The sequence below is a fragment of the Manis javanica genome, chromosome 3, assembly GCF_040802235.1.
Source record: "Manis javanica isolate MJ-LG chromosome 3, MJ_LKY, whole genome shotgun sequence".
NCBI lineage: Eukaryota > Metazoa > Chordata > Mammalia > Pholidota > Manidae > Manis > Manis javanica.
In genome coordinates, this window is record NC_133158.1 from 49,739,654 (window position 1) to 49,758,438 (window position 18,785).

The following is an 18,785-nucleotide window of genomic DNA, read 5'->3' on the forward strand; positions in this document are numbered from 1 at the left end:
GGTGTGAACTGTGACCTCTTCCTTAAGGTATAAGTTGGAACACTCTTCCCCCCAATTTACCCCAAATCAGTTGTTGTTTTTTATTTTATTTTGTTGTGCCTTATCTTGTTGTTTAATTTCACTTCATTTCTTTCTTTCTTTTTGATGACTGCAGTTTTTCTTTATTTCCACCATAAGCTTTTGCAGAGCGTGATTGCCATTCTGTTAAAATACGTGTTTAGCATTTTCAGCACTGCACCCATCATTTTTGGCACTGGCATCAGTAAACCGTATTATTTATTTGAGTAATTGAAAGTTCTATGCTATTATACCAGAAATACAAATTATGTGTACACTATCTTGTACTCATCCGTGCAAGGTAGAAAAATGATATTTCAGGCTTTCCTGTTTTTGTTTTTTTCAGAGTATCAGAAATATGCCAGATTGAAGTTTAGAATTACCATTATTTCTTCTGTGTTACGCTACAGATTCAAGATTAACGCTTCCTAAACTTAAAGTCAGTTTTCACATAGGTTGGTCCCATTTCAGATTTAGAATTCTTAGGTCATCCTCTGCAGGGGGAGAACCAGTACATGCCTGTCTTCTCTAGGGACTCCTACTACAAGGAGCCCACCAGGAAAAGGGTTTTCTACTTTGTTTTACATTTTCTTTGAAATGGAGGCCCCTCCCAGGGGCCCAGCTCTGAGTTTAGCAGTAATAAAGCATGCTGAGACCAGTAAATTCCTGAGCCCAAAGCTGGGGCCCTGAGCCCATTCTCTCATTACCCTCAAAGTGAACAAGAACAGAAATTCTTTTAGAGATCAGAGAGAAGAATGTTTTTCCTGTTCTCTTTCTTACACTTGATTATTATGAAGAAGCCTAAAGAAAATTAGGACTCTAATCACACTACTGCTTAAACAAATGGTCTCCAAATGTTCATGATCATGAACTCCATTGGTAGATTTTTGGGTACTTGAGCCAGTAAAAGCACTTTATTTGTAAGCTCTATATACTGTTTCTACTCTACGCTTGGCACCTTATAAAACACACCTAAAAATAGGCATTTAACAAAGACAAGGTGAGCCTATATTGAGTGGAGTAGGTCCTTCCCACATGCAAAGGACTTTCCAGATTGCTGCCTTCGGTAGACCCATGGGAGTCGGAAGGCCTCTGCTAGTGCCCCTTGGGGTGGAACCTCAGAGTCTGGGGCTGATGGTGCAGTCCTGTGCCCAGGGTCCTGCAAGCAAACACTGTGCCTTTCCAACACCACCACCACCTGTGACAAAAAGGAATGACAAGGCCTCTGCTCAAACCAAAGGCATAGGACTATTTCAATCAGGGACACAAGTGGCTATGGGCCTTGGATGCCTGGTGAATTCTGGCTCTTTGCCTCCAGTGGACCCTCCCTGGGACAGTCCCTGAACTTCACAAGCATTTATGTGCATCTCCAGGAATGGCAGAGTGAGCGGTGTCACCCTCAGGCAGCTGTCACTGTGGCAGGGAGATTGCCAGGTAGGGACATAACTAGGATGCCAGGCAGACTATGGAGAGAACCCAGGGAGCCACCAGGATTAAAGGAGGAAGAGAACATTTAGGAGGGGTGCCTCCTGGAGAAGTGGCCTTTGGGATGGACTTTAAAGGATGCATAGGAGTTTGACAGGCGGCAGGGAAGAAACCAAGGAAGCGCTGGCTGTGGGCACTGAGGAAGCAGGCACAGCTGCTGGCACCTTAGGGGAGCTGCAGGCTGATGGCCGGAGAGAGCTGCACGCCTCACATCTCACGCATCACACCTCACTAGGCATTTTGCTTCTTTATGCCCTGCCCCCTCACTCCTCTGAGCCCAGTCACTGGAGCATCTCTGTTACACGGTGGAAGTTGTATCCTGCTCTGCCTCTGCTCAGAACTCTGATGGCTCTCACTTCAGCCAGAATACAAGCCAAGGGCCCTCCAGTGGCTAAAGAGCTCACACAGCCTCTTCCCCAGCCTCTCTCTCTCCACTTGCTCCCCTGCAGCCGCTCTCAGACTTCTGCTGGGCTAATGTTACTGGGGTCTCCTGCCTTGGGGCTTTTCTGTTTTCTGTTCCCTGGGGCTGAAATGCTATTTCCCAGCATCCCACAGTTCATGCCCCCGTTCCTCAGGCCCTGATGCATCCACACGCCATCTTTTTAGGGAGGCCTTCTCTGGCCAGACCTTCTTTTAGCTCCTCCTTTACCCAGCTTTTCTTGCCCCTCCTCTTTGCCTTATTCCCAGCACTTACCACCATCTAAATGTATGATACATTTTACCCAATTGCCTTGTTTCTTTTCTTTTTTCCCCATCTAGAATGTAAGCTCCATGAGAACAGAGAGTTCTGTCTATTTGGTTCACCTTTGAACCCCCAATACCCAGTACTGGTCTTGGGTGAAAGAACAAGTGGATAACTAGACTCATAGATGGATGGGTAGATGGGTGCTTGGATGGACAGATGGATAGATGCACGCATGGACTGACATGAATACTAAGTATAAGCCTTTATCTTCGACCTAAGGAGCAGTGGGAAGTTCCTGGAGCTTTTATTGTAGGGCAGGAATGTGATCAAGCTCAGCTTCAGGAAGTTTTATAATGTGGGAATTATACAGAATATGGCGCAGTAAGACATTGGCCAGAGCAAGGCCACAGACAGGTACTGCAGTTGCAGTGGGCTGCGTGTAGCAGTGTGCTGGGGGTGCCAAGTGGAGGGTAGTACAGAGAATCTACAGCTCGCCTCTGTTCTGCAGAGCCCATAGGAAAGGAAGACATCCAAGATGCCCTGGTCAGTCCAGCCAGAGGGCCTGGAAGAATGGAGGTGGGAAAACGAGCTGCAATACCAAAGGCACCGCTGCCAGGCAGGTGCAGTTCCGAGGAACAAGCACGGTGTCTGTGATCAAGAGACCAGAGTGAATCCTGGCCTCCCAAACCAGTGTGCCCCTCTGACCCTCGGTATCATTAGAGAGGAGGGGCGAGGAGAAACGCAGCTAACACACAATAACCACCAATTGTTTCTGCCGCCTGCTAGGCTGTGTGATTGTTCAGTCCTCATCACAGCTCAGGATTTGATATTAACCCGGTTCACAGCTTGAGGGAGGATAAGAACCCTCCCATCAGTTAGTAACACCTTGTAGACTGGGAGATATCAGGAGGAGGAGGGGAGTGAGCTGCTGTGTAGGAATTTAGGTTGGGGGAACAATACTCCACATTATAGAGAAAGGGCTACAGATATTAAATAACAACAAAATTATTTCATTGTCTCAGAAGCCAAACGCTGGACTAAACCAGAAGTTCATTAGCATTCAAGATAAATACACTGACACCTTTTATTTCAGTCCAGTGTGTCTTTTTTCTTCCCAGAAGATCTGCAAATTGCCCCATTCTTTGTTCCCCTTTGCTTTGCACATCAAAGTCTGGTCCTGTTCTGGAAAGTTTCACGCGTGCACATTCTTGCTGTGGCTGTAAACTCCTTGGGGTACATAATGAATGTACTGAGGTCATCCTAACTATGTTTTGGGAACAGTGGAATTTAACCTAAACCTCAGTTTTTCCTCAGAGAAACTCCTTAATGAAAATATGCTCTAACTGCTTAGAGCCAGAGGAAGCAAATTCAGGTTAAAGAGATTCATTTAAGGTTTTTATGGTATAAATGGAAGAAATGCAAAACATCTGAAGCTTACAGTTGATTCAAGCATTTCATTTCTTCTTTAACTTCTAGTTTCAGTTTTACTCTTTTAAGTGCAATTTTTAGTGTGCTTTTCAAGAGTTCTAATAAGGCATTAGGCACTGCTTTCTTCAAATAACTTACATCCAGCTAACAAACAAGAACCAAGAATGTACTTTTCTCCCAAACCACAAGGTATCTTAAGTAGGGAAGTCAACTTTTCAAATACTGGCTGGGGATCAACTTTGATTCTCAGTGGGGAAAATCGCTAAAATTTCTTAATTGCATTTAGAAATCCAAGTTCACATATATGTATAATAAACATGCAGTCAAAGAGCAAATATTCCCATCTAGAATATTCAGATTAGCAAATGAAGAGAACTTGAATTTACAGCAGTGCTGCCTCCGTGCACAAGGACAGGCGTCCATCCCCTTGGGCAGCTGGGGTGTTGGAGCACGATGGAGAGGCTGTGCTGCTCAGTGACACACTCTGAAAACTTGCATCTGCTGTGCATCGCTCAGGCTGTGGCTGAGCGAGCCTGTGCTGGCACACCCTGGATGCCCTCTCTCCTGGTCCTGGGCCCAGCTGCACTTTGTGACCTAGTTTTGGCCAGAGAGCCTCCATTCCAGCCTCCTACAATTGGCCACCGTTTTGAGCCCCTTTCCCTGATATCAAAATGGAAGCACTCACGTTCATCACATTTGAATCAGGTGGAGCTTAAAATCAATTCAAAGGCAGGTATAGACTTACATATTTTGTTAGGCTTTTGGGGCAGCGTAATGGAAGCTGGATCATTTCTCATTTATTTCTATGAACAAAACAGTTGAACAGTCTTCAAATACCTCACTATTCTTTGTTTTCTTCTGTATGAGTCAGCCAAAATTGTGAATCTGGGTGAGCTCGGTACCATTGTCTCAGGTGAACAGACGTATTCAGGTTTGCCCACACAGCCGAACTGGAGCTTCATGTCATAATTTTAAGAAGAAGACAGTGAAGTTAGCCTCTTCCTCCTTTGATCACCTTTTAACTCTGTTTGCGAAGGTGGACTACAGAAGAAAGAAAAGGGGAGCGGCAGGGACTGAAGGCAAGGGAAGGAGTGAACTTCAGAGACGTTCTCAGCCTCTCTGAAGTAGGGAATGCAGTCCTGGGTCCCCTCCCTGCCCTGTTTCCCCTTAGCCCCACACCCCAAAGCCCACGCAGACATGCCCTCCCCATCACCAGACACCGTCCAGTGTGCATTCCCCTTGGTGCCTGATGCATAGCCATACTGTTCAGTGTTCCAAACTTTTTCAGAGTATATGCATTTAGCTCTTTTTCAGGTAGGGAGTTATGGGTAATTTGGCAAAGCAAACACCGTAACTGGTTTCTTACATAACTACAGCTGGCAGCATGGCACTGTGCATTGAAATTAAGCAATGCTCATTCATCCAAGAAGACTTTATACTTTTTCTTTTGTGGTACATTAATGCTCTGGTTTGTTTTTTCCCATTGCAAATATTCTTTTTATTGTTGGCTGACTTAATGATTCTTTGAAGTTAACCTTTACATGTGAAGGGCAGAGTTCCGTTTATCTTTTGAGAGCTTAAGAGGTGTCTCTGGGTGCCTCTAGACTAGAGAATGCTTTTGTAAAGAACTTGAGTGCTTTTAGGTGATAATGAAATAGTGGAGATTGGGAAGGACCTATACTACCTTAGGGATCTAAACTGGTAAAGTGCTTAGAAGTTCAGAGTTACATACAGCCTTTTGAAAAAACTGACATCCTGCTATCCCAGTAGGCTTCTCCAGACTAGTCATCTGACCCAAAAAAGGCCAGCTGAACTATCTTTTTAAGAATAGTGTGCATCTTTCTTTTTCTTCTTCTTTTCTATTAAAAAAAACTTTCAGTCTGTGAGTCTCAAGGCAGGAAGACCTCTGAATGATTCTCTTCTCAACTTCCAAGGCTAGATTCTCTAAAATGTTTTCATACCTTTTTCCGGATTCAGTAGCTGTTAGAAAATGATCCAAGTGTTGCATATTCTAGTTCTCAAATTACAACAATAAAGTTCCCAATGAAAATCCTAGGGTTGCTTAAGAGTATCTTCCCACGTTCCCACTGTGCAATACAAGTGGGGGTTGGGACATTCATCCAATAAAGTTAAATTGGAAAAAGAAGCCATATTTCAAAATTGAATCCACTTTTTTTCTTTAAGAAGAGTTCATTGACCAAGACAGATTTTCAAATATTTTCTCTACTATCCCAAAATGACACCTTGCTTGAGGTTTTCAGGGAATTACCAGGATCAAACAACTTTACATGACTAGTTTCCAGATTTCCCAGAGCCTTGAAACGTCCCTGGAGGCTCATTGCTGTTTAATGCAGTAGACCTTCCTTCTTTTTCTTCGGTAACATTTTCCATCTTAAGAAGGGTCGTCCCATTCAGCCCAGAAGCATGGTGTCTGAGTAGCTGAATAGAATTACTACCAGTGGAAACTATGCTGCAAGGAGGGTCGATAAAGCAGCTGCACAGCCAACCTCGGCTGTTTTTTCCATCCTCCCCAAGCAGAGTTAATTAGCATAGGGAAAATGACTAAGGTGTTGACGTCACCTCTTTCCAGTAGAAACTTACACTCTGTCCCTGTCTGCCTGCAAACATGCAGGACTTGACTCAGGAATTTGCTGGCCAAACAGGATGCTCTGGAAGCTGCACTTTTTTTCCCCGGGGGCTGGACCTCAGTGCTTTAAAAGGGCTGGCTTGAGAAAGAACCCACAGCCTCTTGTAAAGGAACCTCGCTTGGGGCTTGACTTCGTGAGTCTCTAGTGCTTTCACTGTGAGAAATCGAGATGCACTTTAGAAACTTTAACTACAGCTTTAGCTCCCTGATTGCCTGTGTGGCAAACAGTGATATCTTCAGCGAAAGTGAAACCAGGGTAAGGTTTATAATATCATTTTTGAGAGTCCCAAATAATGTTATGTTAATTGGGACAATTAACTGAAATATGTGGGGCAGGTATGTGGCTGTCTTGTGGGTTTTGGGGTTTTTAAATAAATCCACATTACTTTGAGCCTTAAAAATAAAAAGCTATTGCCTGAGGAATTAGCTGTGAAGGAACTTTTAAAGCTTGTGGACCCTGAAAATATCCAGGTCCCTTGACCAGTGAATAAGGCAAAAGTTTTAGCACTGTGTGTTTTTCATTCTCTGAAGGTTGTAAGTAAACTTTTGGAAGGAGGTCTTTTCGGACAGTGAATAAAACATTTCATTTGACAACTAGAGTTCAGAATAATTTGATTTTATCTTAGGAAATACGTATTGTAAAGATAGTTGTAGTTGTATGTTTGCAGTAATTATAAGGGCCTGTCCTTAAGTTTCTGGATTTCTATAGCTAGAGAAAATGAACCCTAGCAAATAATAAAACCGGATAAATAACTTACATGGGAGATAAATGTACCTTCTGGGAAGCAACTCTCATTGATGCTAATTAGTATAATTGGTCATTTTAATTACTGTGCTTTTCTTCTTCATCTGATTGACATGTAAAATTTTCATCAGTAGCTACCCAAGCTATGGAACTGATCTGTAACAATATTGTATATGAATGAATTCTGTGTGTTCTGTTTGGGAGGTGGTGTTTGTTAATGTACTTTATGCTCCAAGCCATACTGAGATATGTGAAATTTTCTCTCTCTTTTTTTTTTTAAATCAAATTTAACTCCATAATTGTGTATGATTCTTGCAAGCCGGGACTAGATTTTGAACTAGATATTATGTATATCTAGTTCTATGTATAAAATTACTATAAAGTCTATGTGTGTAATGTTGGTCTTACATAAGTAAAATCATTAACTTGATTACTTAATTAAATAGAGATGCCATCCAACAATTATAATAACTAGATATTAGTTATTAGAACAAATAAGAATACCTTACAAGGGAAAAGTATAATGGTAATATGGATTTAACAGATAATGTGCCTTCTCCTGTGTTCTGGTCCTGAGTCCTTTTGTATTCTAAAAATATTCATCGAAGTCATCTCCCTTAAATTCTGAATCATAATTCAAAAGTAAAGAGTTGGTCACAATGCCTGTTGATGAGATCATGCAAAATTCCAAATTTACACAGACACCCTATGCCAGAAACTTGCCCATTCTGGAGAGAGGTGGAGAAAACAGTCATAGGCAGCCAGATGCAACCCGATGGGAAGCTTCTGTTCTGTGTTCTTTCTCATTCTTGCCTCTGCCAAACCCCTCATAGGAAAGTCACAGAAATTCATAAGCTACAGAAAAGCCATGAAATTTGAAGCGAGAAAGTCTGTGAGTTATGCCACTGCCCCTTAACAATGGCAGAGACAGGCTGACCCTTCCTGGCTGGAGCACAGGACTTGTCCCCCTACCTTGCAGGAAGGCCCACCTCATGGAGCAGGCTCGCACCCAGAGGCCGATTCCCTCCCTGCTCCCTCGCCAGGATTCTTGAAAATGCTCTCTTATTCAGAATCCTCTCCCTCCTTTGCAGAAACTCTGTGCTTCCTCTAGGTTTCCTGGGCACTCTCTGGGCCCCACCTCCTCTTCCACATCGGTGTAGAGGGAGCACAGCCCCAGGCCCTGACCCAGCTCCCAGGCACCCTCTTCTGCCTTCTCTGCAGGTTTCCACAGCCTGTCCCCAATGTGTAGTCTGGAAAAAAGACAAGAACTAACAAGCCACTAAAAGGCCATGCAGTGGTTCCTCTAGGTTTTCATGTGCATCAACTGCCTCTCTGATTGGAATCCTGCAGGGCTGCAGTGGCCTCCCAGTTGCCCCCTCCCCAGACTCCCAGCACAGGGTGGGGGTCTCTCTCCAGAGCTTTTCCCAGGAGGCTGATGAGCTCTTCTAAACATGAAATCATGGAACTTGGGCACTTTAACTCTAACAGCTTGTGCCGTTGCCTGATTTTCACTAGACCTGATAACACTAGAGCTGGGTGTGTGCCTGTATTAAAGCCAGTGTGCAGAAATGGGTCCATTTGCAGTACATTAATTTTTAAACCAGTATTATTTTAGAGAGTTAAAAAGTAACAGACTGAGTGGGAAAACAATAGTGGGAATTTTTTAAAAGCTGATTCCTTTACCTAAGAAATGCAAATCTTTTTATTAACTTCATTGTTTTCCAGTGCAGTAAAAATGTTTTGTTTTTTTTTCAAATTAGCTCTAGTGCTTTTAAGCCCCAAAGAAATAGTTGATGTACACAACACTGAGGGGTGGGATGGAGTTCACTAACCTGGGGAAGGTCATAACAACTGTCAGGTCAGCAGGTGACAAACCTTCCAACTGGACCTCCTTGGAAAAAGGTCATTCTACTTTAAAGAGATGTTCCTGTGACATTAAGAGGTGTTTAAGTATTGGTAATTATTCCGTTGATTCAGTGAATTCAATAGAGCATACATTCTTACTTTCTCATAAAATCACCTGTATTAGAATTAAAAGGGCCACAAAGAGCAGACTCTTCCTGAGAGGAAAGGCCAACTTCTCTCTTCTCTAAGAAAGAAGCTAGGTGTTTTCAAAATGATTAATAACTCATTTCCACAGTTAGAAATGTAATGAAGTCTTCTGGTCAAGAGTCTAATGCAGATGAATTTTAACTCCTTTTATTTTTATTGTTCTTTTTCAGGCCAAATTTGAATCCCTCTTTAGGACATATGACAAGGATATCACCTTTCAGTATTTTAAGAGCTTCAAACGAGTCAGAATCAACTTCAGCAACCCCTTGTCTGCAGCAGATGCCAGACTCCAGCTACATAAGACTGAATTTCTTGGAAAAGAAATGAAGTTATATTTTGCTCAGGTGAGCTGATTTCACTGGTATGCATGCTTCTCCCTCTCACCCTTTTAAAAAGTAGTTTAGGCATTGATTATGTTGTGCTTTGGTATTTTTTATGCATTATGCATCTTAAATTATAATTTCTGAATTGCTAAGTATATAATATTTTGTGTCATACTTTTTTCATCTTACATTATTTGTGATCATTTTACATTACATTTATTTAAAAAGATTATAATAGGCATGTAATATTCTGCCATATAGATATTTCAAACATATTTCACTTATCTTTATTGTTAGACATTTATATTGTTCTCCAGTTTTTTACTATCATTCTACAGTGAACATTCTTGCACCTCCACCCTTTTTAAGCATATTTATTCTGTTCAGTCGAATGTCAAAAGCAACACAGGTTCTCTGAAACAATTCAGATACAAAGTTCCTAAAGTTAAATGGGCATATTCTTCCACTCTCCCTCCAAAACCATCCCCCTCATGTAACCATTGTTGGAAATGTAGTGTGACCCTTACACACATACATATAAAGACATTGTAGGAGTTTTTCCTTCACAAAAAATGGGGTGCCTATGGCCTTCTCTTTAACTTAGCATCTTTTACAGCCTTCCAAGTCAAAATGCACATTACGCATTGATTTAAAACTCCAAAAATTCATCTTGAGAAAGGCAAAATCCATACTCTAAGTTTTCAGTGGCTCACCTATTTTAAGAAAACGTCAGGGTGTACTTGAACATGACTTCAGAAATGGCCCCTGACCTTGGGTTGGAGTAAGGATGGGAGAAAAAATGCGTTTCTGTTCATGTAGGAAGATAGTGGATTGAGGTGTCAGGGGCATGGCCACTCGGGAGCCCTGAGATTTGGGCAGCAGGTTTTCATGAATTTGCTCCAGGCTTAGGGCTAGTGACGTTCCAAACCGAGAGCAGACCATCGTGGTTCCGGCTCCGGCCGGGGGCTCAGCAGCCTGTTCGCTGGGTGGAGCGCTGGTAGCCCACCCGGCATGCACATGAGCACAGGGCCGCTAGGCCTGTCTTGAAAGGAAAAAATGGGTTAACCAGACAGGTTGCAAGTGCAGTCCTCCCGGCCCCAGGGCACCCACAGCTGTGAGTGGGTTTGCTTTTTTTCCTGCCCCCTACCCTTCCAGCTCTCCCCACAGTTCCACTGATGAGCCACCTGCAGACTCATAAAGTCCCATTTGATGATGTAAAGGGGTCCAGTGGGTTGGCAGGGAGAAGGCAAGGAGCTTCTGGGATGCTGCCGCCTAGTTAAATCTAACCCCCGCGGGGCTCAGAGTTCCCCCCGCAGCTTTGGGAGCAGACCCTGTAGGGGGGCTCCCTGCGCTGTGAAAGCGCTAATGTACCTACTTCCAAGTGTACATTGGGGCTGGGATGCCCTGCCTCCTGGTGGTGCTTGCGAGGCACGGCTTCGACCTTGGATCTCAGCTGTGAAGTGGTAGGGTTCCCAATGAGTAATTGCTTAGTCCTTCCCTGACATTTTCTGATTTTTAAAGTAAATGCATGTTCATGTGCAAATTTGGTGTGGGGCGAGCATTATTTCCATGTAAGCTCTTTCTGGCCAGTCCTCTAATCCCTGATAGAACATTTGAGCCCAAACTAAAATCATGGGTAATTGTTTCTCATTATTTTAAAAAATATCCTGTAAGGTTTTTTGGTTTTTTCCTTCCTTGCCTTTGACATCTGATTTGGAGCCCCAGAGGGGGGAACTGTGGGGCTGCCACTGGCTGAGGGGCCTGGGAGCGAGGGGTGGTGGGAGGCCTGGGTCCCTGCCCCTGCTTTGATCCCCGTCCCTCCCGAGGTATCATCTTAGAGCTGACGCTTGGCCTTCTGGAGTTTCAGCCCAGCCTCTGTGAAGTGAAGAGGTAGAAGAAATGGATTCTGAGATCCCTTCTGACCAGCAGCAGAGCTTTATTTTTTCCATTTATACTGAAAGCATCTCAGTTAATTTTCTGTCAGTCTATGTCAAGCATAATACTTGCAGCCCCTGTGCCCGGGAGTCCCAGTCTTGGGAGGGGGCTCTCATCACGTTTGCACCATGACCAGGGCTCAAACACCCCTTTGTCCCCTCTGTAGGGACCGTATTACAGTTCACCCTGAGCTGACCTGTTCCGCCGCCCAGGCACCCATTTGCCCTGTCACGTGGGCTTCATGAGCCTCCTGAAGCACTGTTGCGCGGCTTCAGTTCTTCTCTCGCGAGGCATTCACCTGTATTTGTTTTTCTCCCCAGACTTTACACATAGGAAGTTCACACCTGGCCCCACCGAATCCAGACAAGCAGTTCCTCATCTCTCCGCCCGCCTCTCCGCCAGTTGGCTGGAAACAAGTGGAAGATGCTACTCCTGTCATAAATTATGACCTTTTATATGCTATCTCCAAGCTGGGGCCAGGTAAGCTGTGCCCTCTGGTGGGGGAGAGTAAATGCGATCAGCTGAGGGCCCCAGACTCAGTGCTCACCGCAGCGGGGAGCAGCACGCAGTACCCCATCCATCTGTGCAAGCGTGTTTTGTAAATTGCCTCTCTTTGCGTCCTTCTATCTCACTGGAATTCATGCTGGGAGTGGGCATGCCTGCCTCTGGCCTCATTCCTCATGAAGGGGAGCAAGAGGGACTGTGGCTGGTCCTGGGGACCTGAATCCTTCCCCTCACCCACTGAGTACATCCCGCCTGAGTGGCTCAAGACCCAGCCGGGGTTCTGTGGCTCCAAGTGGGGATGAAAACCACTGGAGTTTGGAAGGGCCCTGCCCCCTTTAGGTATTTCATTTTTGCTCAGGGTAATTTTTTCCATCAAGATCAATTCTCACCTGCCCTTTCAAACGTTCAAGGGAACAGAGAACCATAGAGTATAGTGGAGGAAGATCCTCCCTAGTCATGCATGGCCCCCTCCTGGCCCCATAGGGGTGCTCCCCTCCAGAGCTGGCCAGAGAAAGAAGGGGTGCCATACTATGAAGGGATGAAGTGAGAATTTAGGGAGACAGCTACTAGGGCCTCAGCCCCCTCCATCAAATGGGTATTGCCCTGTAAAGTTGTGAGCAGTAGTTGAGGTCATGTGCAGGAAGCTCCTCAGATGGTGCCTGGCTCATAGGCAGCACGCAGTACAGTTTTTTTGGAGACAGTAAAGTGCTGGTGGTTCCCATCTGCTGATAGGGTTTGGATAACCAGGCAGACGCACAATGTGTCCTGGGATAAAAGCTTTGAGCCCACCCTCCCGCTCGATCCGTGGAGCAAATGCAGTAAATGCTGAGACCATCAGGCCCCTCCTTCTCCTTGGCCAGCAATCTGATGTTCCTATGGTTGAGGGTGTGATTTTCTTGGACCATTGGAAGTTTCATATTGAGAAGATTACATTTCTGAAAACATTGCTTCAGTGGAAATTCCCTCAGTGAGAGAAAGCAAGACTCACATTACTTACTGCTAATCATGGCATGAAGGTCAAGCTGGAAATGGCCAGTTTGAGGAAGGCGTACTCCTCCCTGCAGCCCCTGACCGAGGTGTACTAGCAAAGCTGAGGGCTGGAGTCCGCTGGGATGTTAGACAAGGGAGGAAACAGGATCCCCACCAGGGGAAAGGTGTCAGACTGCTCCAGAGGCAAGAAGTGCCACTAAGAAATTCTTCAAGGAGACAGAGATTTGCAAGGTACATCCTGTGACCCTCCACCTTCCTTCTCTCCCTGAGATACTGGGGCTGTTTCACCTTTTCAAACACAGTTGCAATACCATTCCAGTCTCAAGGGCGAGGTAAGAAAAGGCAGCCACCTTTTTATGAGTAAAAGCACCTTAGGGTTCCAAGCCCCCAAAGCAGCGTGAGGCAGAAGCCCTGCTTAGCCGCTCCTGCCCAGTGGAAATCAGCTGGAAGAGCACAGGAACTTGGAGGGAAACCAGCCCGGCCCAGGGGTGGAGTCAGCTGAAGCAAACCCTCCTGCCTGTTTAAAATCCCCAGTATTTCTCCAACCCCCAGCTTTCCACCTGTTACAATTCATTCTGTTTTTAGACATAATAAAACTAGTTACCGGGCATGTGCACCGAGTGTTTTGCTCACATTCCCTCAGGTGAACAGCTTTGTGAGGTCAGTGCCCTTATTGTCCCATTTAGAGAGGACACTGAGGCAGCGAGGCGAAGGAGCACCCACACTAAGGGGCACCACCCGCAGCCCAGGAGGTACCTCACCACCCCCCTTGGCCTCCTCTGTAGCCAAACCTGCTCTTCCGTTACCGAAAGCCTTGCAGGACCTGAACTTGACTGAACCTGGTAAAACCCAGGCTGACAAAGCGCGGCAGGATGTTCACACTCCCCAGGGGTTGATAGTTACTGTATGAGAAAGGATGCTGTGGCCAAAATGGTTTGGAGTACCTGGCTCAGGCAGCCACCCTGTGTCCTTGTGCCTTCTGTCCCCCCGGGGTTCCTGTGAGGCTCAGGAGGGAGGCTCACGTTGTCCTTTGCTAACACACTGATTTGTGCAATGTCTTTTCCTGAACCCATGCTCCTCGCACCATGCTGGTGTGTCCTCTGGGTATTTTCACTGTCCTGGTGGATGTGTTAAGTGTAATTAAAAAATACATTCCTTCTGTACCATTCATATGCCTGAACTCAAACGTCTGACTGAAAGCAGAATGATATACAGTGGTGATTATATATATAATGTTTTTTCCTGAACAAGCCACCAGAGAAATACCAGTCCAGAGCATATCTGATGTGTCCCTCAGTCCCCACTGAGTGCCCACAGAAGCATGGCCAGGCCAACCCCTGCATGCTGGCATGCATTTTTCATTTACTCTTGTGTTTTTGGCTCTCAGGTTGCTGCCCGAGTTACCCTGAAATCATTTTCTTTCCCCAGGGGAAAAGTATGAATTGCATGCAGCCACTGACACCACTCCCAGTGTGGTGGTCCACGTCTGTGAGAGCGACCAGGAGAATGAGGAAGAAGACGAGATGGAAAGAATGAAGAGACCCAAACCAAAAATCATCCAGACCAGAAGGCCGGAGTACACGCCCATCCACTTAAGCTGAACTGGCCCCTGGACAAAGAAGTATTTCAAATCATACTCACGGAGAGGAATCTTTTACTGTGGAAGTGGCCAGTCACAACTTTGGAGGTGGCAGCCATGATCGCTGTGTCAGAAATTCCAGTTCATGTTGCTCAGGAGAGAATCAAGGTTCTAATGCTGTGCATCAGTCAGTGTCCATGGCTCTCAGGAATGTCCGGGGCCAATCTCTGAGTTTAGGGTGATCACACAAGGGCATTTGGGAATGTCTTGAGAAAACCGATAATGATAGTGAGTGTTTTGTACTTGTTCTTTTCTGGTAGGTTCTGTTTCACCAAGGGCAGGTTGACAATGGGTATGGGAGAGCTTCTTTTTCAATCAAGCCTACAGGGTAGACTGTCTACTGGTAGGAAAAGGCATCGCTAAAGCCACAATGTATTTGGTGCAGAAAAGTTGTGGAAACAGCAATGCAATGTGGAAATTGTAGTGTTTCATTTCTTCCCCTCATTGTCTAATGTTCGTGCATGTATATTACTGATTTTCAGAACTAACCTTTGTTGGTGTATAGAGTTAGGCCACTGTTGTTTTACATCTTTTGGGAAGAGAGGAACGCATTTGAAAAACCTATCACCTTTCCAGTTCATGACTCTGTTTGCAGCAGCACTCAATGTGTGGAATTCTACCTGGAATACACTCACTCAGCATCTTACCCAATGCAACATACAACTTGTGCTTTTGCAAAAGAAGTGGACCTGGAATTCCTATGGAGAGTTTCACTTATAAAATTCAGAAAATAGCAGTTTCACTGCCAACTTTTAGTGGGTGAGAAATTTTCATTGAGGCGTTTGGAATCAGACATTGGTTTCATTGATTTCTTTGACATGGTGGTTTATACACATGTACGGTAGCCAAAAACTTTTTTTGGCAACTGTCAGTTGAGATAGTTCATTTTTTTACCCCTCTAAAGCATCCAGATAAACTTGTAAATAAAGTTGATAGCGTATATGTTCTTACCTGTTGTACATGTGGGTGAAATATATGGCCATGGAAGAATAGTGTAAAATGTAATTGTATGTTGTAGAAAATGCTGTTAAAACATTTGCCAGGACTTGAATTCAAAGCATGTGAGGTGGGTGGTAGATGTGCAGTGAGTGATGTGAGAGGGATGCAGTGCCTTTCCACATTAATTCCTGATGGAATCGTTAACACTAGATTAATGTTTGTGATTTTTTTTCTAGCTGTTAATGTGTATGTCTGGTAAATAGCTATTATATTTTGGCCTTAACCACAGCACCATAACAAAAATCTGTTGTTTCAAAATACCTAATGGCAAGTAACAGTGCATGCTCTGGAAGCTGGGGAGATGGTTTTCTTTAAGAAGCAAATACCTTTGGTTGTTCCTATCAAGAAACGGACTGAGTGTTCTCAAAACCCTGTTTACAGTATCCACGTAGGCAGGGGCAGGTGCGGGAGAGCCCATTGCATAGCTGTTCAAGTGTTCCTAGTTAAGTGCTTTTAAACTGGAGAGGCTAACCTCAAAATATTTTTTTTAACTGTATTCTATAATAAATCGACACAATATGCTCTTTACGGGAAAGTTATCTGGTTGTTATTTTATTTCTAGTCATCAGTCTGTGAACCCCTTAGTTCTGCAGTCTCAGAAGGACACGTTCCTTCATCAGTTTTAGTTTAGAGACTCCTTTGCTAAGACTCACAGAGAGTCAACCACACTGACAGGACCTCACTTAGTACAGGGGAAAATGGATAACACTGAAAACACAAGTCTGAGTTTTTCCTGTCTAGAGAGCTGATAGGATGAAAACCCTATTCACCAGCAGCTCCACCAAATGATGTTTTTGATCATTAATTTGAGGAGTGTTCTTTCCTGTTAGAAAAAATGTCCATGGAAGATACTAAGTTACAAAGGCTGGTTATGTTCAGAGAGTCTGTCTCTAGTCCAAGCCTTCTGTTTGAATCTCAGACAGCCTGGTGTCTACTACAAATGGTGGTGAGCTTCCTGCACCAGCCCACAAGGGCCTAAATAACCCAGGATCTTACTGAATGCAAAAAATGTCATTAATCTTGATCAAGATGAACACTAGGCATTTTTCCATGAAGAGTCATATGCTCCTTTGTTTCTTTTATGAATAGTCTCATCCTGTCTCTTCCCAAGAGCATTTATATATTTCAAAACCATATATATTTGAGGTTTAAACACATTGAAAAAATCCACATTTCAGTCAGGTTGGTCCAGTCTAATTATTGTGCAGATTCACTATATGACCACCTGGCAGAGGGGTAAGGGGCAGCAGGGCCTGTCATTCTGAATAGCTGGGAGCCCACCGATGATCAGAGGTGGGTTGCAAAGTGTGCCAGCCCCGGATCCTATTAATAAGTTACCCTGGAATAAAATTGAAATGTGTTGTCAGTTAACTCAGACTTCCAGTGGGTCCCCTTACACAATGTGGGAAATAGAAGTGGATGGTCCCACTGCCTATGAAACCAACAGACCCTAGAAATCACAAGGTAGTGAATATCCTCACTCATGTCCAACGATGTCTGATGAGCAGTCCTGTGGCAAGTATGTGAGGCAGCCGCAGCTGAAATTCTGAAGCCAATAGTGCATATAATTGCTGGTTACCAGTCTGATGGATAATGAAGGGCCCCGAATGATGACTCTGCCCAGGACTCATGTTTCTTTGTCTGACCCTGCTAGTGGGAAGGCTCAGTAATATGCAAAACAACAGATACCAAACAAGCAGAATCATGCAGAACACCCTTGGCCAGTAATGGAATGTGTTCCTTCAGTGGATTTTGAGAGAATATGTTTCTGATCTGATGGTAAGTAGCTTAGACCACCCAAGAAAAGAAAAGCAGCCCCCTCGAAATATATGCTAAGTCCAACTGAAGGGTGGTAAATGAGAAGCATAGCATTTTATGCAGCTATTAATACTCAGGTTATGAACATTTGATTTGCAGTCAGCAAGCATTTAGGATTTTACATTTCCAGAATGTTGTGTAAATTAGGGCCCACAGGAGGTCTGAGTTTTCAGGGAGCTTTAATTTTAGATGAAATGTACAGAATTCACTAAAAATAAATCGATTTTATGAAATATCAAGCTGCTAAGGATTAAATATATTATATGGACATGTTACGGCCAAAAATGAATCAGCAGCTGGGTCTATCATACTCTACCAGCATTTGCAGAGACTATGGAACATCTGCCTCAATATATTGGGCACCTATCCAGTAACATTCATCTGAAGGTCAACAATTCAGATGGAAACTATGTAAATAATTTACCTTAAAACTATTGGGGTAGAAGTTAGAATGTACATAAGAAATGTGTTCTTTCTTCCCCAATTCTCTGCTTTTCTGACTCTAATGTAGGACATGTAGGGAATTTTTTTACGTGCACTGCCACTCTTGGCAATCTTTACTTCACATCTGAAATTCTCACTCTTGTGACACACCAGAAGTTACATGGCAATCAGGTAGATGGATTTTATCCTCACATACCTCATTTTCCTCAGCACTGCCTGCTGATCGTGAAAGGTCATTTTAATCATGGCTATGCTTATGAAAGGCAAAAGGAAATTATTTGCAAGTGAAGGAGGGGTGGTGCCTACATTCACTTCTTTTTTTTCAAGATTCTTATTAGAGATTCAATGACCATTCTATACACAGAAATAAAAGCCAAGTGGTGGCTATAGCTGCTGCTCGTAGCTCCCTCTGTCAAGGCCATCAGGGCTGACGTTCATACTCGGGTCATGTGAAACTGTCAGTGTTTCTAATTCGCCATGTCGTCTCCTCTCTATGTGCACTATTCTGTATGTTCCCTTTGCCAAGAACGTTATTCCACTGCCCCAGTCCAGCCCAGGCCAACTCCACAGCAATGTGCACCCGCTTAGAGCAGGCCCATGTCTGTCCTACTCTGTCTGAATCACCAGCAGCTGCCATCACTGTATCCAGCCTGCAGCTCTCAGTAGGTATCACTGAAATATTAACTGATTCATTGACGGTTATCCTGCAGGTCTGTATCATTAATGTCTCTTCCCCTGAGAACCATTCCCAGCTATGCCTACTAAGTTTCCCATTGTGTCCCATGCTTCTCTGTTATGATATTATTGCTTTTTTAGCATAATTGTTAAATTGTCTTCCCTGTTAGAGAATAGGTCAAGTAGAGGTGGGATCCTGGTAGCCTAGTCAGTCAATAAAATTGAATGAATGGATGGATAGATGGATGGATGGATGGATGATGTATGAATAGGTGGGCAGGTGGACCAGGTGGATGGTTGGATGGATAGGTGGATGGATGGATGGGTAAATGGATGTAGGGGTGGGGATTTCAGAGGCA

At 44.2% G+C, this 18,785-nt stretch overlaps 1 protein-coding gene across 2 annotated transcripts in view; it reads left to right on the forward strand.

Annotated features, from left to right (window-relative positions):
- Positions 1-16,024, forward strand: part of RCAN1 (regulator of calcineurin 1) — a 103,342-nt gene extending 87,318 nt beyond the window's left edge. Inside the window, exons 1-4 of one of the 2 annotated variants that reach the window (XM_017659117.3) lie at positions 6,310-6,558; positions 9,270-9,443; positions 11,678-11,837; positions 14,280-16,024. In XM_017659117.3, coding sequence (XP_017514606.1) covers positions 6,472-6,558; positions 9,270-9,443; positions 11,678-11,837; positions 14,280-14,452 — 594 coding nt within the window. In that variant the 5' untranslated portion in view covers positions 6,310-6,471 and the 3' untranslated portion in view covers positions 14,453-16,024. Of the gene's footprint in view, positions 1-6,309; positions 6,559-9,269; positions 9,444-11,677; positions 11,838-14,279 lie in introns of those variants that run through there. The other variant, XM_073231393.1, reaches the window with a different exon arrangement.
- The last annotated feature ends 2,761 nt before the right edge of the window (positions 16,025-18,785 follow it).